The sequence below is a fragment of the Somniosus microcephalus genome, chromosome 29 (assembly GCF_052327205.1).
Source record: "Somniosus microcephalus isolate GS21.2 chromosome 29, FLI_Smic_1.0, whole genome shotgun sequence".
In the NCBI taxonomy this organism is placed as follows: Eukaryota; Metazoa; Chordata; class Chondrichthyes; order Squaliformes; family Somniosidae; genus Somniosus; species Somniosus microcephalus.
The window spans coordinates 24,958,873-24,982,455 of record NC_141015.1 but is presented as its reverse complement, the minus strand read 5'-3'; the positions used below and the strand labels follow the sequence as shown (position 1 = coordinate 24,982,455).

General features: G+C 47.6%; 2 protein-coding genes across 7 annotated transcripts in view; one reads left to right on the top strand and one right to left on the bottom strand.

Annotated features, from left to right (window-relative positions):
• Positions 1–17,195, top strand: part of LOC147098556 (C-X-C motif chemokine 9-like) — a 30,308-nt gene extending 13,113 nt beyond the window's left edge. For both annotated transcript variants that reach the window (XM_085970393.1, XM_085970394.1), the window contains 2 exons: positions 2,306–2,392; positions 16,202–17,195. In XM_085970393.1, coding sequence (XP_085826519.1) covers positions 2,306–2,392; positions 16,202–16,322 — 208 coding nt within the window. In that variant the 3' untranslated portion in view covers positions 16,323–17,195. The remainder of the gene's footprint in view (positions 1–2,305; positions 2,393–16,201) is intronic.
• The window catches only part of rassf4a (Ras association domain family member 4a), a 299,271-nt gene that overhangs the window by 238,035 nt on the left and 37,653 nt on the right, over positions 1–23,583 (bottom strand). The gene's annotated exons all lie outside the window — the stretch shown is intronic.

Here is a 23,583-nt window from a genome sequence, read left to right as displayed (position 1 = left end):
ACTTCTAAGTCAGGATGGTGTGTGACTTGGAGGGGAATTTGGAGGTGATGGTGTTCCCATGCACCTGCTGCCCTTGTCCTTCTAGGTGGAAGAGGTCGTGGTTTGGGAGGTGCTGCCGAAGAAGCCTTGGCGAGTTGCTGCACTGCATCTTGTAGATGGTACACACTGCAGCCACGGTACACTGGTGGTGGAGGGAGTGAATGTTTAAGGTGGTGAATAGGGTGCCAATCAAGCGGGCTGCTTTGTCCTGGATGGTGTCGAGCTTCTTGAGTGTTGTTGGAGCTGCACTCATCCAGGCAAGTGGAGAGTATTCCATCACACTCCTGACTTGTGCCTTGTAGGTGGTGAAACAGCTTTGGGGAGTCAGAAGGTGAGACACTCGCCACAGAATACCTAGCCTCTGACCTGCTCTTGTTGCCACAGTATTTATGTGGCTGGTCCAGTTAAGTTTCTGGTCAATGGTGACCTCCCAGGATGTTGATGGTCGGGGATTCGGCGATGGTAATGCCGTTGAATGTCAAGGGGAGGTGGTTAGACTCTCACTTGTTGCCGATAGTCATTGCCTGGCACTTGTTACCTGCGAATGTTACCTGCCACTTATCAGCCCAAGCCTGAATGTCGTCCAGGTCTTGCTGCATAATTTCTAACTTGCATTGTGCCTGAAGATTGCCAAAAAACCTCCTCAGGCTTTACATGAAGTAAGAAACTCTGCTAAAGACTCATCCATGACAGTAAAATATTCCTTTCACACTCCCTTCACACGACACTAAAGTTTCAACTTTTCTTGTACTGATGCTTTTGCCAATAAATTTGACTCAAGACAAAAATAGGAACCATTCATCTCTTCATAAATCTGGTCTTGTAGGTGCACTGGATTGTACTTCAGCAATGCATATTTTCACAAATAATTTTATTAAAGCACAGCTGATGCTTCTGGTTGAATGCTTTGTATTGCGTATTTCCACAGCGGAACTGTCCCCACAGCATCATCAGGACAAGTGCCTACAAATCCATGGTTTTCATAGAAACATAGAAGATAGGAGCAGGAGTAGGCCATTCGGCCCCTCGAGCCTGCTCCACCATTCAATGAGATCATGGCTGATCATCCAAATTCAGTACCCGGTCCCTGCTTTCTCCCCATACCCCTTGATCCCTTTAGCCTTAAGAAATATATCCAACTCCTTCTTGAATATATTTAATGAATTGGCCTCAACTGCCTTGTGTGGTAGAGAATTCCACAGGTTCACCACTCTCTGGGTGAACGAATTCCTCCTCATCTCAGTCCTAAATGGCTTACCCCTTATCCTTAGACTGTGACCCCTGGTTCTGGACTCTCCCACCATCGGGAACATCCTTCCTGCATTGCTGTTGATGTCACCCACCATGAGCCTCCTCTCACGTTGCTTCACATCACCCTCTCAATATATTATTCTATTCCTTTCTCCCTCCTGTACTTATCTAGTTTCCCCCTAATGCATCACTGATGAAAATGCTGAGTAACTTGGCCGATAATCGCCACTAGTTGATTTGTAACACTTCCGGTGAGCTAGGCCTCCTTAGCCAATCACTCCCTGGCCAAGGCCAATGTTGGGATGTTGTGCTCTTCTACAGGATGCTGGTGCAGGAAGACAAATGCTAACCTCCACGTGTCAGGAACGAAAACAGGAAATGTTTAAAGAGCCTGTCTGAACTTTCCTATATCAAAATAGAGACAGAAAAGCCCACAGCTCTACAGCCCGAGCTGCAACGTTACTTCATGGCACCCTATCAGCACCTCCTTCTAGTCCTTTCTACCTAGATTCTCCTTACATGCATCATTGATGAAAATGCTTAAGCCTCCAGTGGTTTAGGATATGAGGGAGAGTGTTTCCACTTGTGGGGAGGAGCAAAACGAGAGGCCATCAATATAAGATAGTCACCAAGAAATCCAATAGGGAATTCAGAAGAAACTTCTTTACCCAGAGAGTGGTGAGAATGTGGAACTCGCTGCCACAGGGAGTGGTTGAAGCGAATAGTATAGATGCATTTAAGGGGAGGCTAGACAAGCATATGAGGGAGAAGGGAATAGAGGGTTACACTGATAGAGTTAGATGAGGAAAGACGGGAGGAGGCTCGAGTGGAGCATAAACGCCGGCATGGACTGGTTGGGCCGAATGGCCTGTTTCTGTGCCGTATATCCGACGTAATTCTATGTAATCATCTGAAGCTGTCTTTGAGTTACTGTCTGCAACCCATTTGTAACTGCCTATGTGAATGCATGTGACAGTCCACAGAGATTAAAACTACAACCTCTCTCCATCTTCAGATTAACTGTGCTGCAAGGAAACACAGAAGAAACTTGTCTTGATCCAGAATGGAAGCAAGGAACGAGACTACAAAAATGCTGGGCAAGGTCAGTACAGAACGTTCGGGTTTGGATTGCTACAGGGCATTTATCAAATAAAACATTTAAGGGACTTCAGTTTCATTCAATGTAATAACAATTGCAGCCCACATAAAGGACTGCTCCTGCCAACATAGCCATTCTATTTCTAGAAAAGTGAAAAGCATTCTACCATTTAGGATGTGTCCGCACTACAAGCTGTTTTCGCATTACGGCGACTCTAAAATTGCACAGTGCAGCTGGGGAGCTATGGCCCAACAAGACTCCGGAGCAAAGCAGAGAGAGACTCCCTCTTCCTTAGAGGGATTGAAAGGGTTAAATTATGAGGACAGCTTGCATAGATTTGGCTTATATTCCCTCGAGTATAGAAGACTGAGGGGTGATCGGATCGAAGTGTTTAAAATGTTAAAATAATTTGATAGGGTAGATACAGAGAAGCTATTTCCTCTGGTGGGGGAAATCAAGAACATGGGGGACATAATCTTAAAATTAGAGCAGGGCTATTCAGGAGCAAAATCAGGAAGCATTTTTTCCACATAAAGAGTCGTAGAAATCTGGAACACTCTCCCTCAAAATGCTGTGGATGCTGGAACAATTGGAGCTTTCAAGACTGCGATAGTTAGTTAGGTAAGGGTATTAAGGGATAGAAACATAGAAGATAGGAGCAGGAGTAGGCCATCCGGCCCCTCGAACCTGCTCCGCCATTCAATGAGATCATGGCGGATCATCCAAATTCAGTACCCTGTCCCTGCCTTCTCCCCATATCCCTTGATCCCCTTAGCCTTAAGAAATATATCTAACTCCTTCTTGAATATATTTAATGGATTGGACTCAACAGCCTTTTGTAGTAGAGAATTCCACAGGTTCACCACTCTCTGGGTGAAGAAATTCCTCCTCATCTCTGTCCTAAATGGCTTACCCCTTATTCTTAGACTGTGACCCCTGGTTCTGGACTCCCCCGCCATCGGGAACATCCTTCCTGCATCTAGTCTGTCTAGTCCTGTTAGAATTTTTAAGTTTCAATGAGATCCCCTCTCATTCTTCTAAACTCCAGCGAGTATAAGCCCAATCGACCCAATCTCTCCTCATATGTCATTCCTGCCATCCCAGGTATCAGTCTGGTGAATCTTCGTTGCACTCCCTTCATGGCAAGAACATCCTTCCTCAGATAAGGCGACCAAAACTACACACAATACTCAAGATGTGGTCTCACCAAGGTCCTGTACAACTGCAGCAAGACATCCTTGCTCCTGTACTCGAATCCTCTCGCTACGAAGGCCAACATACCATTTGCCTTCTTAACCGTCTGCTACACCTGCATGCTTACCTTCAGCGACTGATGCACAGGACACCCAGGTCTCGTTGCACTTCCTCTTCTCCCAATCTATTGCCATTCAGATAATAATCTGCCTTCCTGTTTTTGCCACCAAAGTGGATAACCTCGCGATAGGGAGCAAAGGTGGGCAAATGGAGCCGAGGTACAGATCAGCCATGATCTAACTGAATGGCGAAGCAGGCTCGAGGGGCTGAATGGCCTCCTCCTGTTCCTATGTTGCAGGACTCAGCAACCAGGCTGCACTTACACTAGAACTGGCTTTGCGCCAACACTATATTTGCAGTGTAATTGGAATCTTATACGAAAATATTTGGAGTGCCCTATCTCTTTGCACAGGGTGCAACCTTTGAACATTACTACCCTGCTACCTAATCCCATGTCCCTCATTATATAGGGACAAGCGGAACAGATTCACTATCGCATCTACCCTTTGAGCTGGCTATGGATAAGCAGAGGGCTAGGGCATGCTCGCAGTGATCCACTTGTGCGCAGTTCTGACAAGATGAAAACCACTGCTGAATACAAGTTATTTCATGCCCGGATTTCCTTTATACAAGTGTACAGACGAGCTAACTTACGTGCAACTTCTAAACAAAAAAGTTGGCCCATTTTCAACTGATTTATTTTATGACTTTTAAAAAAATGAAGTTCTTCTCAAGATGCGGGCAACGCTGGCAAGACTACAATTCTTGCACTAAATGCTATGACAACTGGATGGCTTACTAGGTTATTTCATAGGGTATTAAGAACCATGCAGTCTGAACGAGAGTCACAGGTAGGCCAGACTGATGCCCTTCCCTGAAGGATATTAGTGAACTGGTTGGGTTTTCACATCTAGTCAGCAGGTTTCATGGTCATTTTTCTAATGCCAGCCCACAAATTGCCAAATTTAATGAATTCAATTCACAACTTGCCACAATGGGATTTAAACGCACAATCGCTGTGTTACTAGTCTAACACCATAACCACTAGACTAGCATACCATAACCAGGAACATACCAAGTCTAGAGTTAGAGTTTAAACCCATTTTTACTCAACATATGCAGAACATTTCTTTTCTGAGGAGACGGGCATTTTCAGACATCTTATTTTAATGGCATTCATCTCAATTCAGATCAGGTTTTGCTTGGTAATCTTATATATGCTCCTTTGAAGGAGTGAAAGTAGCACGGAAAGGGTTACCAAAGCATTAGGCTATTTTCCAAGTCTACTGAAGGGACTTTTTATTCTGATTGTGCAAGTTCACGCATAAGCTGTTTTTTTAAAATTAAGGATCAAAGTTTAGATAAGAGCCAGCACGACAAACATCCTCACATTGTACACAGCTGCATTTATATTATAAACAACCTTAAATTATGATTTGGTTGCTTGACTATGAACATCACAATCAGAATTATTTTGGGAAATGAACATGGTTCACGGCATCTACTCAACATGAAACAAGATGTACAGGAAATGGATAGATTCCTGATTCGGGAGGGCAAAGGGTGCGATGCGGAGGTGGGTAATTGATAAAGCTGTCTGTTTGGGCCCCAGCACTAACCCGAGCGATGGGACTGGGTGGGGAGGAATTGGACAGGCCAAATGGCTTTCCTTCCTACTTTCTTACATTTAAAACCTTTTGGTTATTACAGTATTTTTTTTCTCCACAACGAGACAATACCGCATTTAAATCACTGCCAGTGGGAAATTCCAGCAACGGAAACCCTTTCTAGACATTAGCATTTATAATCATGATGAAGACTTTAAATGTAATCATAAAACCAACTTAAGTCATCTGAAAATGGATTCTAAAATCGTGATTGAAAATGTCATTCATCAAGCTAGACACACTTGTACATAACAATTTTAAAAGTATTTTTTTCTTTCGAGAGTGCTGTAACACTTTACTCACTCTCTCACTCAAGGCAGAGGCCAGAAATACCTTGCCCACGTGGCCATTTTTAGTGTGTGAGCCTGTGCGAGAGTGAGTGCAGCAAGTTACTGGACCAACTGATGCATTGCAGCTGAAAGTGATCAGTCCTCAGCTGACATTCACACGCGCGCAGTTACTGACACTGCCTACCAATCAGGAGCAAACTGAACTTTAAAAAGGGGGCATATGCACGACGACTGCAGCTATAGTGTGAATGCAGCCCTAATCTAGTATCATGGCCCAAAGTAACAGTAGAATGAAATAAACCGAGAGTCCCTGGAAATTGGGGTCTCAATCCACTTTACTCCAGAGTCAGTTTGGCATGAACACTACAACTTATGCCACACAAGTTTAGCATCAGTACAGAGCCAAATCTGCGCGCTCTCTAGCATAAATGCACCCTAAGGCCGATCAGATAACTCAAGGCAGACTTGGATTAAACTTGGCACTTTGCTGGTTTGCTTGCATAGCTCATTCCCACAGTGGAAGATTAATTTACCGACTGAACCATTGGGGGATTTGACAAAGCTTTATTAAAAACTCTTACATTCCATAAATACAAACCGAAGAAGCAATGGAAATGCATTTTAATGGCCCCGATATTTACTGGGAGGTGGGGAGGGAGCGGGGGCCCATGTCTGCGGCCGGGGAACCCAGAAATACCGGGAAGGTGGAGGTCCTGCCAAATTTAACGGCAGGACCTGATTAGAATGTTTTACCTCCGTTTCCCACCTAGCAGCTGGCCAGATTGAAGGCCAAGAGATTGCAGGGGGATGAGAGTGCCTGAGGGGTGAGGGGTTGAAAGAGCCGGCAGAATTGGGGGGGGGGGGGGGGGGAGAGGAGAGATGGTGGAGTGGGGGGAGAGACGGAGGAGTGGGGGGAGGAGATGATGGCTGAGTGGGGGGGGAGATGGCGGAGTGGTGGGGGGGAGATGGCGGAGTGAGGGGGGGAGATGGCGGAGTGGGGGGGGAGATGGCGGAGTGGGGGGGAGACGGCGGAGTGGGGGGAGAGACGGCGGAGTGGGGGGAGAGATGGCGGAGTGGGGGGAGAGATGGCGGAGTGAGGGGAGGAGAGACGGAGTGAGGGGGAGAGAGACGGCGGAGTGGGGGGAGGAGATGGCAGAGTGGGGGGGAGATGGCGGAGTGGGGGGGGAGACGGCGGAGTGGGGGGGAGACGGAGGAGTGGGGGGGAGACGGAGGAGTGGGGGGGAGAGAGATGGCGGAGTGGGGGGAGGAGAGATGGCGGAGTGGGGGGAGGAGACGGCGGAGTGGGGGGAGGAGACGGCGGAGTGGAGGGGGAGACGGTGGAGTGGGGGGAGACGGTGGAGTGGGGGGAGAGACAGCAGGGTGGGGGGGGAGAGAGACGGCGGAGTGGGGGGGAGAGACAACGGGGGGGAGAGACGGCGGGGTGGGGGGAGAGATGGCGGAGTGAGGGGGTTGGGTCAGCTGATCGCCTGCAGACAGAGATCACAGCAGAAGATTTGCTTGGGGGCGGGGGGTGGGGGGAGGCTGGGGGGGTGGAAACACTCCCGCTCCTCCTGGCCCACAAGCAGTGCTGTGTCCAGCAGTTCTCGCCTCCCTTCAACTGCCGGGTTTCCCCTGCCGTGGGAAACCCGGCACGCAGCCGTTAAATTGAAACGGTTCCCAAAATCAGAGGGAGGGAGCCTCACATAAATATTATAATGATCCGCCTCTCCAGAGCGAGTGACTTGGCCAACCCCAAACCCGCTGCAGTCAAACCGGAAGTAGACATGTCTGCAGTGGGTTGGGTTCAGGTTTGGGTTTCACTTTTTTACCAACTTAACCCCCCCACCCCTCCCCCTCCATCCGCCGTGGGGGGGGGGGGGTGGAGTCCCAAAAGGAGCAAAGTCTTTTTGTGTTTGGTGAACACTTGTTTGAGTCGGGAGCAGAAGCAGAGAGAGGAGCTGTGCATCATTTTCTTCGCAATCACACCATTTGCAAGTGTCAAATGCTGCCCATCCAGTGAATTGAATCACATTGTGCATTTGTAAACTAGTAAAAAAAAATCCTTTTCCATAAAGATGGTGGCACTTTTTCGAAGTTACTTTGAGATTTTCCATCTCCACATTGCAGATTTTTTTTGTACAACACAAAGCTGTTTGAGGATTTAGATATGTGCATATTCAAGCTGGTAAAAGGAGAGGTGAGCCCATTGAAGCATACAAAATTCTCACAGGGAGGATGTTTCCCCTGGCTGGGGAATCTAGAACCAGGGATCACAGTCTCCGAATAAGGGGTCGGCCATTTAGGACTGAGATGAGGGGAAATTTCTTCACTCAGAGGGTTGTGAATCTTTGGCATTCTCTACCCCAGAGGGCTGTGGATGCTCAGTCGTTGAGTATATTCAAGACAGAGATCGATAGATTTTTGAATATTACGGGAATCTAGGGATATGGGGATCGGGCGGGAAGGTGGAGATGAGGTAGAAGGTCAGCCATGATCTTATTGAATGGCCGAGCAGGCTCGAAGGGCCGAATGGCCGACTCCTGCTCCTAATTCTTATGTTCTTAAAACATTTTAAGGAGTGAAGTCTGCGGTACTGTAGTATAAATTAACTTGGCACACACACCAGCCATTTGAGCTAGATACAGGTTTACTGTCTGCATGCAGAGTGAGCATGTCCTCACGGCGAGTGTCTCACCTCCTGACTCCCCAAAGCCTTTCCACCATCTACAAGGCACAAGTCAGGAGTGTGATGGAATACTCTCCACTTGCCTGGATGAGTGCAGCTCCAGCAACACTCAGGAAGCTCGACGCCATCCAGGACAAAGCAACCCGCTTGATTGGCACCCCATCCACCACCTTAAACATTCACTCCCTCCACCACCGGCGCACCGTGGCTGCAGTGTGTACCATCTACAAGATGCACTGCAGCAACTCGCCAAGGCTTCTTCAGCAGCATCTCCCAAACCCGCGACCTCTTCTACCTAGAAGGACAAGGGCAGCAGGCGCATGGGAACACCACCACCTCCAAGTTCCCCATCAAGTCACGCACCATCCTGACTTAGAATTAGATCGCCGATCCTTCATCGTCGCTGGGTCAAAATCCCGGAACTCCCTACCTAACAGCACTGTGGAAGTACCTTCACCACATGACTGCAGCGGTTCAAGAAGGCGGCTCACCACCACCTTCTCAAGGGCAATTAGGGATGAGCAATAAATGCTGGCCCTGCCAGCGATGCCCACATCCCATAAATGAATTTGAAAAAATCTCTCCCCTCAGTACACAGCACAGTTCTCTTTTATTCCTAAAGCTGGACAGAGTTGTAGCAGCCCGTCCCTAAAATGAGAGCCACAGACAGACTGGTTACGCAAGCTGTTTTCAGTGAGATACAAGAACGCACTCGGGCAGACAAGGTCGCTGTGGTAACAAGTCCTTCAGAGCACTCACTAAAAAGCAAAAGTGTAAGCGAACCTTTCACAATTGTTGAACTTTGACCAACAGTGCCACACTGTGGACATCATAAAGAAAACCACACAGAAATCAGACTGTGTGCTGGAAATCTGAAATTAAAAAAACCCTGAAAATGCTGGGGATACTCAGCAAGGTCAGGCAGCATCTGTGGAGAGAGAAACAGAGTCAACATTTCAGGTCGATGACCCTTCGTCAGAACTGGAAAAAGTTAGAGATGGAACAGTTTTTAAGTGCAGAGACGGGGCTGGGGGGGTGGGGGTGAGGAAAGAACACGAAGGTCTGTGAGAGGGCGGCGGGCACACGTGATTAAATGACTAAAGGGGTGATGGTGCGAGGCAAAAGGAGGTGATTGCCATTTTAATTAAAAGGAGGGGCTAATGGGACAAGTAAAGAAACAAAAGGTGGGTCTAGAGGAGCTGTAAGTGGCAACAGCAGAACCATCTGCTGTCCAAAAAAAATGGGAGCAGTGGTTATGATCTGAAACTGTTGCACTCACTGGTGAGTCCGGAAGGCTGTAAAGTGCCCAATAAAGAGAGGAGGTGCTGTATCTTAAGCCTCTGTTGAGCTCCATTAGAACAGTGTCGGAGGTTAAGGACCGAGAGGTCGGAGTGGGAGTGGGACAGAGAATTAAAAAAGGCAATCAACCTTTTACCAAATAACAGATTAAGGGCTAGATTTTCAGTATAGACAGTTTTGGGGCGCTAACCTTAGCGCCCGCCCGAAGTTAGCGCCCGCCCCAAAGTAGCGCCCCGTTGCCAGAAATTCAGTGGCTTCGCCCTAAGAGGTTGGTGGAGCGCTAAAAGAGGCGTTCCACTACTATCTTTAGGCGCTAAGCCGGCGGTGCAGAGCGCAGCGCCCGAGCTCGGGCGCAGCGCACGGCAGACACTCTGGTGCCAGTGAGCTCTTAAAGGGGAAGGGTGCATGTGTTTTTTGAGGAGGAGGAGGAGGAGGAGGAGGAGGAGGAAATAATAATAATACACCGTTCACAACAACACACTGGATCCTTCCACACAACACATGCAGACTGCCGTTTATAGTGCAGGAGGAGTGTCCTTTAATTTGCGCTCCCCAGGGTGTGTTGCGTTCCATTTTACAAACGCTCTGGACGCCAGCCGCAGAATGGGGCGGTCCGACTGAAGTTTGGATTCGGGGCGGCCAAAGGGCGTTGCACGAGGATGTGACGTCATTTTCTGCGCGCGCATCCGGGCGGCCGCTAAACTTTGCGCCGGCGCTAACGGGCAACTTAATTTGGGGCGGGGCGCAAACTGCGCTGCGCCCGGGCGCTACACGAATAGCGCCCGAAAATCACTTCTCTTAAGGCGCTAACTGCTGGCGCAAGCAACTGAAAATCTAGCCCTAAGTGTTCACCATTATTTCACTGCGGTTTGTGGGACCTTGTTGTGTGCCAATTCTCCTAAATATCAGTGACTACACTTCCAAATAATTTATTAGTCCGGAAACACTTTGGGACATCTTGGGTGTGATATAAATACATTTTTTTTGTATGTTTCTTTAAAGCAGACTGCTAATGTTTGGGGTGGAGGGAGAATGTGCCAAGTAGCACAACTCATAGATTAGAGGAATGATGTTATGTGGAGATATTTACCTGTTTATAAAAAGGCCTGTTTGAGGCTTGCTGCTGTGTTCGGCAGCTGCAGATTATGGGAGGGCAGAAGTTCCTTGGTGCATCACGAACATTTTCAAATTAGATATGATGGGAAATTCATTTTTTTGTGTGTAAATAAATCACGAGATAGTTTTCCCAGCTCTCAAATCCAAAGATAAAACACTCACAAGCAAAGGAAAAATGGCAGGCAGCGCATGTCCTAGGTGTCACCTAGGAAATAATATAACCGATTGGTCAGGAAAATAAATTAGAAACCGATTGGAATCGCTTTAGCAGTGGTGCACTGGACTCACATCCACTTTGAATGTCAGCAATGACCTTAAGTTCGCTGCCTTCATTGAGAAAATGTCACCAGATCCTGGATGAGCAGCTGCTTTATTTTCTGTCTGGAGGAGTTTCACCCACAGCACAGTTTCAACCCCACCGCACAGCTTCCTTCTGCTTTTAGCCAACTCTGTCCACATTTCGTCAGCGAATCAATGATTGTAATTTCTTTCCATCTTGGAAGTTACGCAAGACAGATTTTCCGAGGTAAATTTACTCCATGCACAGCGGCTGGGGGCAATGTTCCCTCTAATTTTTTTTTTTGGGGTGCGCGGCCCATTCAAATGTCCACGTTTTTTCCATTTAAAAGCCAATGAGCCAGCGGCGTGGGACCTCAAAGGCAGCTGCACAGCCACGCAGCTTAACAGGCACATTGGAGCCCCTCTTCCATTATTTGAAGGGGCTGCTCCTCGATTTTTGGTTGCACTTCAGTCCCACGCTCTTGATCTACAGTCACCCGGTGCGGAGGGGAGCGGGCAGGTTGGAGGACCTCCTCGTGGGTCTGCTCCTGGGCCTGGCTAAAAAAGCCATCAATTGGTCCAGGCAGCGGGCGGTCGAGGGGGTCGTCCAGCCAGATTGCCTCCCTCTCTTCCGCGGCCATGTTCACACCCGGGTGGCCCTGGAGATGGAGCACGCGGTGTCCACCGGCGCGCTCGAGCACTTCCGTGATCGGTGGGCGCCGCGGGGACTGGAGTGCATAATTGGATTGGACAACCAAATTTTAATTTGATTTGCTAAGGTTTATTTAAAGTTTTAGAGGTTTAATTACAGTTTATTTGTTTAATTTATTTGGCCCTTTTAAAAGAGGAACAGGCACATTGGCGGGGGCGGCGTAAAAATCATGAGCACACGCCCCACAATATTACATTTAATGGGCAGGAGATCGTGGGAAGCATGTGATTCCCTGATACACACGAGGCTCCGAGCCAGCAGTACACATTTGGAAAATTTCCCGTGTAACAAGGTGTGATTTCCTTCTTCAGAGAATAAAATGACAGGAGCAGTCTAGCCCGGCAGAGACAGCTTCTTTGGGCTGATCATGGGACGGTGCTGCCTGCAGCTGTTGGAAGTCCCTGACTCAGCTATACTTGTTTCCAACTTCGCTGCCGTCCTTCCCAGAAGGAGCTGACTCATGCTGGAGTGCAATCCTCCACTGCCTTGTCATTCATCACGCGTGAGCTTTAGACAATGAGCACAAGCACTTTATTCAACTGTGGGGGGCATCTAACAAGCAAGCCCAATCCTGTCCTCACTCAATATCCACACACACACAGGCTCTCCAGAAGGGGCTACTGCATCCCAGCCAGGAGCAGAAACCATACTGATGATTTTTCTCCATCCTAACCTAATCCAGAAACACTTCAACTAATTCAGTGCAGATTGAGCGTTGGGCTCAATGGTCAAATATTTGGGGAGGTGCTTCGGTGATTTAGCCAATCTCTCCAGGTTGGAAGGGAGAAACACAATGCAAAAAAAGATGTAAATGGGCTGAAAGTACATCATCGCAGGGCTTTGCAACAAATTCTTTGAGGGGCGACAGTGAAAAACTCTGCTAGAGTCATAGAGTCATAGAGTTTTACAGCGCAGAAAGAGGCCCTTCGGCCCGTCGTGTCTGCGCCGTCCATCAATCCCTGTCCAGTCTAATCCCATTTTCCAGCATTTGGTCCATAGCCTTGTATGCAATGGCATTTCAAGTGCCCATCCAAATGCTTCTTGAATGTTGTGAGGGTTCCTGCCTCTACCACCCTTTCAGGCAGTGAGTTCCAGCTTCCAACCACCCTCTGGGTGAAAAAGTTCCTCCTCAAATCCCCTCTAAACCTCCCGCCCCTTACCTTGAATCTATGCCCCCTTGTTATTGACCTCTCTACTAAGGGGAAAAGTTCCTCTTTATCTACCCTATCTATGCCCCTCATCATTTTGTACACCTCAATCAGGTCCCCCCTCAGCCTCCTTTGCTCCAAGGAAAACAACCCCAGCCTGTTTAGTCTTTCTTCATAGCTGAGGCGCTCCATCCCAGGTAACATCCTGGTGAATCTTCTCTGCACCCTCTCCAAAGCAATCACATCCTTCCTATAGTGAGGCGACCAGAACTGCACACAGTACTCCAGCTGTGGCCTCACCAGCGTTTTGTACAGCTCCATCATAACCTCCCTGCTCTTATATTCTATGCCTCTGCTAATGAAGGCAAGTATCCCATATGCCTTTTTAACCACCTTATCTACCTGTTCCGCTGCCTTCAGGGATCTATGTACATGTACACCAAGGTCCCTCTGACCCTCTGTACTTCCTAGGGTCTTACCACTCATTGTGTATTCCCTTGCCTTATTTGTCCGTCCAAAATGCATCACCTCGCACTTTTCCGGGTTAAATTCCATTTGCCACTTTTCCGCCCATCTGACCAACCCGTTAATATTGTCCTGTAGCCTGAGGCTTTCCTCCTCACAATTTACCACCCCACCAATTTTCGTGTCATCCGCGAACTTACTGAGCATACCCTTTACATTCTCATCCAAATCATTAATGTAGATCACAAACAGCAAGGGACCCAGCACCGATCCCTGAGGTACCCCAAAAGCAACCTTTGACCATCACCCTCTGCCTCCTGCCACTCAGCCAGTTTAGGATCCAACGCGCCAAGGCCCCCTGGATCCCATGGGCTCTTACCTTCTTGACCAGTCTCCTATGCGGGACTTTGTCAAAAGCTTTACTGAAGTCCATGTAAACCACATCCACAGCATTTCCCTCATCCACACACCTAGTCACCCCCTCGAAAAATTCAATCAGATTGGTCAGACATGATTTACCCTTGACAAAGCCATGCTGACTATCCCCGATTAATCCTTGCCTCTCCAAGTGGAGACTAATTTTGTCCCTCAGAATTTTTTCCAATAATTTCCCTACCACAGATGTTAGGCTCACTGGCCTGTAATTCCCTGGTTTATCCCTGCTACCCTTCTTGAATAATGGTACTACGTTAGCTGTTCTCCAGTCCTCTGGTACATCCCCTGTGGCCAGAGAGGTTCTGAAAATTTGTGTCAGAGCCCCTGCAATCTCCTCCTTTGCCTCACACAACAGCCTGGGATACATTTCGTCCGGGCCTGGGGATTTATCCACTTTTTGGCCTGCTAAAATCGCTAGTACCTCCTCCCTCTCAATGCTAATATGTTCAAGTATGTCACAGTCCCCTTGCCCGACTTCTATGTCTACATCGTCTTTTTCCATAGTGAACACAGAGGCAAAAAATTCATTTAAAACCCCACCTACTTCATCTGGCTCTACACACAGCTTGCCACTTTGGTCCCTAATGGGCCCTACCCTTTCCCTGGTTATCCTCTTGCCCTTAATATACTTATAAAACATCTTAGGATTTTCCTTTATTTTGCTCGCCAGTGTTATTTCATGGCCCCTCCTCGCCCTCCTAATTTCCTTTTTAAGTATGCCCCTGCACCTTTTATACTCCTCTAGGGCTTCCTCCGTCTTTTGTCTTTTGTAACTGCCAAAAGCCCCCCTTTTTTTCCTAATGCATTTTTGTATATCCCTTGTCATCCAAGGTTCCCTTTGCTTGTTGGTCCCACCCTTGACCTTTACAGGAACATGTTGGTGTTGTACTCTCTCTATTTCCCTTCTGAAAGCCTCCCACTGTTTTGATGTGGATTTTCCTATAAGTAGCTGCTCCCAGTCCACTTTGGCCAGATCCTGCCTTATCTTATTAAAATCGGCCTTCCCCCAATTTAGAACCCTTATTTCCGGGCCGTCTTTGTCTTTTTCCATGACCACCTTAAATCTCACCGAATTATGGTCACTATTGCCAAAATGCTCCCCTACAGACACTTCCACCACCTGCCCGGCCACATTCCCTAGAATTAGGTCCAGTACCGCCCCCTCTCTTGTAGGACTTTCTACATGTTGGCTCAAAAAGCTCTCCTGGATGCACTTTAAGAATTCTGCACCCTCTAAGCCCTTCACACTCTGACTATCCCAATTTATATTGGGGAAGTTGAAATCCCCCACGATTATTACCCTATTATTTTCACACTTTTCTGAGATTTGCCTACATATCTGTTCCTCTATCTCCCCCTGACTGTTTGGGGGCCTATAGTACACTCCCAGCAAAGTGCTTGACCCCTTTTTGTTTTTAAGTTCTACCCATATGGCCTCATTAGAGGAACCCGCTAATATATCATCCCTCCTTACAGCAGTAATTGACTCCTTAATTAATATTGCAACACCCCCTCCCCTTTTACACCCTCCTCTGTCTCGCCTGAAGATTCTATACCCCGGAATATTCAGCTGCCAGTCCTGACCCTCCCTCAACCATGTCTCCATGATAGCAACAATATCGTACTCCCATGTGTTCAACAACAACTTCAGTTCATCCACCTTATTTGCAAGACTCCTTGCATTAAAATAAATGCCTTCCAGCCCTGCCATATTCCCTTTTGCCTTCACATCTTTGCTCTGCCTTCCCTGCTGACTTGTTTTTTCCTCCGTATTTGGCTGTACATCACCCCCTACTGTAACTCCACTCTGTATCCCATCCCCCTGCCGAGTTAGTTTAAACCCCCCCCAGCAGTGCTAGCAAACCTCCCCGCAAGGATATTGGTTCCCCTCTGGTTCAGGTGTAAACCGTCCGACTTGTACAAGTCCCACCTGTCCCAGAAGCAGACCCAGTGATCCAGGAAACTAAAGCCCTCCCTCCTGCACCATCCCTTTAGCCACGCATTCATCTGTTCTATCCTCCCATTCCTATACTCACTAGCACGTGGCACCGTGAGTAATCCAGAGATTACAACCTTTGAGGTCCTGCTCCTTAATCTTGCCCCTAGCTCCCTAAATTCTTGCTGCAGGACCTCATCCCTCTTTTTACCTATGTCGTTGGTACCAATGTGGACCACGACCTCTGGCTGTTCACCCTCCCCCTCCAGAATGCCCTGCAGCCGCTCAGTGACATCCTTGACCCTGGCACCAGGGAGGCAGCAAACCATCCTGGATTCACGTCTACGGCCATATTGTGCTTGTAAATCTTTAAAACTATTAAGAAATTTCCATAATATTCTTCTCAAAAGATTGGATACCGGCGCCTAACTTTGATTCTCAATCGCTTCTTTGAATGCAAGCACTAAGGGTGGAATGTACAATCTCCAATTTACCGGTCAGTTATTTTTTTATTTTCTGTTCCAGAATTCAGAATGATCCAAGCAGAAAGACAGAATGCATCAAAAAACCAAGGCAAGGTCCGAAGAAAAATAAGAGAAAAGGGCGTAAAGGTGGAAACCCACGGTCTCAACGTCAACAGCTTTAACTCTTGGCTCTCGTCGTCCCAATTGCTTTTAGCCGACGTGCAGCAGGAAGTACGAGAAAGGTGACGCAATGCAAGGACCAATCCTGTACTCCCAACACTCAACAGTGCATTACAGTTTTTGAAAATGTCTCCAATTCCTGTTGTGTAGGGTCACGGATACTTAAACCTTACATGTCCAGTTGGTTACCCACGTTCCAAATACTATCTTTAGAATACTGCAAAAAAAAGAGTAACCAAAATAGAAGCCATGCTCCACATCATGGCGAACACATATGGACAATCTACCCCACAAGTCAGGAAACCACTGCCATTTTTGAATAGGCATAATATTTTACATCATCGATCCGAGAGAAAAAAACTGCATTGTTGCTGTAAACTGTATGTATTACGTATTTTGCACGTAGCAGCGAGATTGTACAGGTAGAATCAAGCCGCGTTAGAAAGCAGTAACTTTACTTCACGTACGTTTCTCCACCACCCACATCAGTACTTTGGGTCACGGGCTGGTGATCTGCTCCCAACGCCACTCTTGGGCCGGCCACTAGGGAGGAGGCGCGTGTGCGGAGTTTCTCTCCGAGGGTTTCTACCCCCTGCAGGGAAACAAGTCGGCCAGAAGAATCGTGGTTAAATTTGGCAACCGGGAGCATGGGGGATATCAAACCCTGCTGCCACGCACCGCATGCTGGTGCTTGAAGGGGTGACAACAGCGACTGCCATTGAAAGTTTCTATAATGGAGCGTAGAAGTGCTTTACTAAACCAGTATGTTTTCAAAATATTCATTTTGCAATACAATTTTTTTTAAACAAAAAATAGACTCATAATGCCTTTGTTATTTGAAAAGAAAATTAGTTTAATAAAACAAAAGATACCAAGCAGTGTGCAATTGTCTTTTAATTTACCCGTGAGATCCTAGGCTCCTGATTTTCAGTCTCTCCTCCTGGTCGAATAAAATATTACACTTTCACTGTATCCCCCATTTGCAGAAAGGACACAAAACTCACAAGATAGGGGTAACTCCATTTATATTGTAACTTAAGCATTCCTTACAATGACACAGGTTACTGAATGTAAACTCACAGGCTACTGTTTTACGGTGAGGTGCAATGCCCTGATACACCCACGCACTGTACCACCAGACTGCCAAACCAGTGTTCTGTTTGGTTTGAAGTGTTCACCACCAGTGTGTGTCTTTTAACAGCATAGAATTACATAGAATATACAGCACAGAAACAGGTCATTCAGCCCAACCAGCCCATGCCGGTGTTTATGCTCCACTCGCGTCTCCTCCCATCCTTCCTCATCTAACTCTATCAGCGTATCCCTCTATTCCTTTCTCACTCATGTGCTTATCTAGCTTCCCCTTAAATGCATCCATTTGCCTCAACTACTCCCTGTGGTAGCAAGTTTAGAAATAGTGCTTGTTGTAAATCTCATCATCATCAAGAAACTACTCATGAAATAACGCTGGACGGCCAGCTGGTGGCGCCGTCCAAGGAGATTAAATACTCGGGCGTGGGCCCAACTTGTCCAGGGACATTTTGTAAGACAAGGAACTAGTGAAGTACAACTAGACCTCCATGTTCTGAAACAAGTTGATTAAAGCCTTGCTTTATGCTCAAACTAAGTGTGTAGTGAGTTTTATTACGTCAATGCTTTTGATTCCAAAGCCCAAATGTTTAATTCCCAGCCCAAATATTTCTGTAGCCTCGTCTCAGTCATCCCGACTATATCTGGTTCCTCGCAACCTATTATCACTTCCAGTTCCCCTGTTTTATTACGGACACTGTGTGCATTATTATACAGACAATTTAACTCATTTTTAATAGCCGTTCCTCTCACTTTATTTTTAAACCATCTCTTTATACTCCTGTTCTATAACTATTTATTCCCTGGCCATTTATGTCCTCCCTTAGTTTAGCCTGTTCCATGCTCTCCTTTCATGTTTTGTTTATATTTAAGCTTGTTTCATTCCTTGTAGATCCCTCCCCCAATCTTCCTAGTTTAAAGCCTTTGCCACCTCCCTATTTGCCTTTCTGGTGGGACACTGGTCCCATTCCAGTTCAGGTGGAGCCCGTCCCATCACTACAGTACTGGTGCCAGTGTCCCATGAAAAGAAACCCCTCATTCCCTCACCAGCCCTTTAGTCACATGTTAACTCACCGGATCTGTCTGTCTCTATGCCAATTTGCACGTGGCTCAGGCAATAATCCAGAGATTAGTACCCTCGAGGCCCTTTTTAATTTGTTCCTAACACCTCATACTCCCTCAGCAGGACCTCCTCCCTGTTCCTACCTATGTCGTTTGTTCCAACATGGACCACGACAACTGGATTTATTCCCTCGCTTTCCAAATTCCTCTCCAGCCACCTCTAGATATCCCTTACCCTGGAACCTTCGGGACTCTCATTTGTGGCTGCAGAGGACGTTATCTATCCCCCTAATTATAGAATACCCTATCTCTACTACATTTCTATTCTGTTCCTCCCCACCTCGGACAGCCTTCTGAGCCACGGTGCCTTGGTCTGCATTCTGGCTGTCCTCCCCGCAGTCATTCTCCTTGTTCTCACTGGTAGCGAGTATATCAATCCAAAAATTCCTCCCCCTCCTTATGTTTTGGAGTGTCTCTAAGCTTGCATTCCAGCTCAATGATTTTTAAATCACTCAACATTATTGGCACAGCATCCAACCCATTACATTACAACACTGCAGGGATTAAATAATTTTTTTTAAAAGGTGATCACAAAAATGTACCTTTATTACTGAATAATGAAGTTTTCTTGCCGATGTTTCAGTAAATTGTATTCTAAAATCACTGGAGGAAAAATTGGCCATTTTGGGGCGCTAATATTGGTTGGGCGCAAAGTTTAGCGCCCGGCGCGAATTATTGCCTCCGGCTGCAAAATTCGCCTCTATCGCCCCCCTGGTGGTGATTTGAGCACTAAATCAGGCGCTACACACCTCTCTTAGGGTGCTAACGTCGGGGAGCGAGGCGCTACCTCAGAGCGCTACCGAAGCTCAGGCGATGGCAGTTACCATGGAAGCCAGGCAGACTGGCGCCGTCCAGTTCTTAAAGGGGAGGGGCCATCTTGCTGGCCAGCCACACCCTGCTCATTGCAGCCTTAAATCTCGGCCTGGAGAGACCTCGAAAGCAATTGTGTTGGATGCACTAATGGATAGGCCCAGGGAAAGAGCTCGGCACTTAGGAACCTCAAAAGTGGTGCTGAGGGCCAAAACTCCTTAGGACAGCGTTAAATCTCTCCAGATATCACTCTCCCTCTCAACCTGCGTGTACCAAACATTTTGCCGACAAGAAAAGGCAGGAAGCGCCCGCCTTTAAATAGCGCTCCCCAGCCCCTTCCCGACTTGAAAATGTTCCCCTCTACCTGTCGTTCGTAGTGGCAGGCACTAAGGTAGGGGGCGCGACTCAATGTCCGGTCTGGGGTGCTACTGGGGCGTTGCATGCTCGACTGACATCACGATCTGCGGGTGCAGGAGATTGCGGCGGTAGTGCTTAGCGCCGCCGCAAAACGACTGGTCAATTTTGCGAGCGGCGCTAAAATCACCGTGCTCGGGCGCTAAGTTCCTAACGTCCCATTAGCGCCCCCCGGAGGTGCTAATGGGAGGCGCTAACCAACCGAATTTTCCCCCACTATCTTTTAAAAAATCTATTAACTTCTTACCGAAGTTTCAAATAGACCTCCAGGCCTAGAAATTGGGTTTTGGCGCAGCGACGGCTTTAGCGCCGGAAGTTAGTGCCGGAGCTAAGTCGCGCTGGGCGGGCCAAAAATTCACTACTTCTGCGCCCAAACGGCTGCCGGCGCTGCTGAAAGCTGTTAGCGCCTGAAAACTGGCGCTATGCGCTGAATTTCGGCGCTATTCCGGCGCTGCGGCGCCCGCTGCGGTGCGGCAGGTTCGGGAAGTGCAGGCCTCCTCCTTCCCTTAAGGAGGAGCTGCCTGCACCCGGCCGCGGCCCACGATAATCTTTTTAAAAATGAGCCCGGCACCTCGGACAAGTGCCGGGCTTGCTTCTGTTCCGGGGGGGGGGGGGGGGGAAGTCCGGGGAGGGAGCTGCGGCCAGGCGGGCGGCGGGAAAGCGGCCGGCCGCCGCGGGGCCTTTAATGCGCCGGCGCAACGTTCTGTAAGGCACCTCTGCCAGAACGTTGCTTGCGGCTGCCACGGGCAAGGCGGCCGCAACTCAATTTCCGAGTTCGGGCGGGTTACCATGGCAACCGGGACGCTGCGCACACCGATGACGTCATCGGTGCCGGCGCAGCGCTACCGGCCTAACGCCGATTTAGGGCCCCTGTCAATTTCAAAACTGGCCATAACTTCGCCGCTAGGCCCTCTAGCGCCTCAAAAGCGGCGCTAAGGCCAGTGAATTTCTAGGCCATAGTCATTGGTGATCTGCTAGAAGTTGGATCAGGCTGAACCAGGACAGAAGCTAAATTGTGCATGATCACCCATACCAGAGATGGCATCAACTCTGGATGAGGAGGGTGTGCATGTGTTTATACATCAAACAGGTATGAACTTACCATGTACCGTTACCTCTACACACATGCGTGCACATGTATGAACGCATAACTTTATGCAGATTTCTTTTCCCCACCTCTCCAATTTTCACCCCCACCCCGAAAGCATTGACTCCTTGCTGAGTTCCACAGGTGTCGGGTGGTCTCCAGTACCCCACCCAAGTGGCGATTGACAGCGAGCGTCAGCAGGACACTAACATCGTAGCCAAGCCAATACCGTCTTCACCGAAATTCCAGCAGGGGCAGCAGTCGGATCTGGGAACCCTGGCCAATCTCGCCACCCCAAGGGTGTGATGGTCAATTGCACAGCCATACCACCCAGCCCATCCAAGATCAGCCAACTTGGCACACAACCTGGGAATCAAACACTGGTCTGTGATACTCAGTTACTCACTGCCTTAACCAGCTAAGCCATTGGGAAGTCCGACCTTGGATTTTTATTTGACAGTTTGTGAGTACACACCTGGATCATTAATAATCTGTGAAAATATATCCCACAGAATTCAGCAGAAACTAGCCTGGGTATTTTGAGGACAAAGACTGCTGCAATAGCATTGTCTGACAGTCAGGAAATGTGTCATCAAACCACACCTGGGGCCAAAAGTTCAAAATGATTTAAATTATATCAGTCATGTCAAGTATTGTACCACATTCTTATTCAACCATCATGTGAGTTAAACATCAAGTTGTGGCATGCTGGCAAATGACATGACAACTTGTGACTTATGCGGTTATTTTATTGGCAGTGGGTTTTTTCTGTGTGTAAAAGTATAACTGAGAAAAGCCCAGGAACATTACTCGCATGTATCTCGGAGCGGAGTGTGGGAAAGTTTTACAATTGCACGCTCTGCCGATTAAACAACAAAAAAAAGTTGTCCGGGCAACCAGCGAAGGGAAAGGCAGGCAGCCTCCCCTGAATCACCAAAGCAAATGAAAGGCAGGCTTTGCATCGGCCGGCTAGTCAGAAAACCAACATGTGCCGACCTCTTGAAGGCAACGTGACTCACATCGGGCCAGGAATGACGGTGCATTTCTGACCATCTGCACACCATATATCTCAGTGAAGCACTGGCACCAAAAGTACAGTGTACCTCCAGCATTACGAGATATCCAATCAGCCTGATCGTGGAATATAAACCATATGTCCCGGCAGGCAGTGACGTGTCCCTGATAGTTCTCTCCAACTTACAGAAGATGCCAATAATGGGTGGAGGTCAGCGTATATATTATAAGCATATAAAAGCAGCATTTTACTCAGCTTTTAGTAAAGTACAACGATGAGCATATGACATTTTTGTTCTTGATTTGATAAACGCCCAGTTAGATTACAGAGTTTGCCTTCCAAACTTTGCTTGTGTCTGGAGGGAGTGTTTGGAGTTACACGATGCCAGGGTGAAGTAAAGGTGCAAGTAATTTGACATTGTGAACCAAGTGCTTGACAGAATTCCCCCATCACAGCATTCAACTACTTCTTAAACAATTCCAGGGTTCTCGCCTCCATTATTCTACCCAGAAGTCCATTCCATGTATTGATCAGTCTTTGCGTGGGAAAACAATCCCACATTAGCCCTAAATTTGCCTTTTAAAAAGAAAGACTTGCATTTATATAGCGCCTTTCATGACCACCGGACATTTCAAAGTGCTATTACAGCCAATGAAGTACTTTTTGAAGTGTAGTCTCTATTATAATGTGGGAAACGCAGCAGCCAATTTGTGCACAGCAAGGTCCCACAAACAGCAATGTGATAATTACCAGTTACTGTAATCTGTTATGTTGGTTGAGGGAGAAATATTGGCCATAACTCCCCTTTTCTTCTTTGAAATAGTGCCATGGAATCTTTTACGTCCACCTGAGAGAGCAGACGGAGCCTCAGTCTCATCTGAAAGACGCCACCTTCCGACAGTGCAGTGGTCCCTCAGCACTGCACTGGAGTGTCGGCCTAGATTTTTGTGCTCAAGTCCCTGGAGTAAGACTTGAACCCACAACCTTCTGACTCAGAGGCGAGGGTGCTACCAACTGAGCCACAGCTGACACCACTACTTTGTAACGAGGTATAGTTTAGTTTGAAGTGGTGTTCCAGATCTACCTATCCCCTACCACCTATTGTACAAATGTGAGAAGTCACACAACACCAGGTTATAGTCCAACAGCTTTATTTGAAATCACAAGCTTTCGGAGCGCTGCTCCTTCGTCAGGTGAAGTGAAGAGATGCATAAAGACACAGCTTATATAGTCAGAGAATACTGCCAGATGATTACAGGTAATCTTTCTAACTGCCCTTTATCACACCTCGGCAGAGAGATAATCACAGCAATCAAAGGTGTGAATGGTGTCCAAACAGGTCAGTCAGGAAAACATTACATCAAAGAACAATGAGGTGGGGGTCACAAGGGGTCAAATGTTGCAGATGCTGGGGTCTGTATGAAAAACAAAAAACAAACAAATAACAATAAAGAAAAAAAATTAAAAAAATTTTTGCTGGAAATCACAGCAGGTCTGGCTGCATCTGTGTAGAGAGAACAAGCCAACGACGACTTGAGTCTGGATGACTCTATGTTTTTTGTTTTTCATAGACCCCAGCATCTGCAACATTTGACCCCTTGTGACCCCACCTCGTTGTTCTTTGATGTAATGTTTTCCTGACTGACCTGTTTGGACACCATTCACACCTTTGATTGCTGTGATTATCTCTCTGCCGAGGTGTGATAAAGGGCAGTTAGAAAGATTA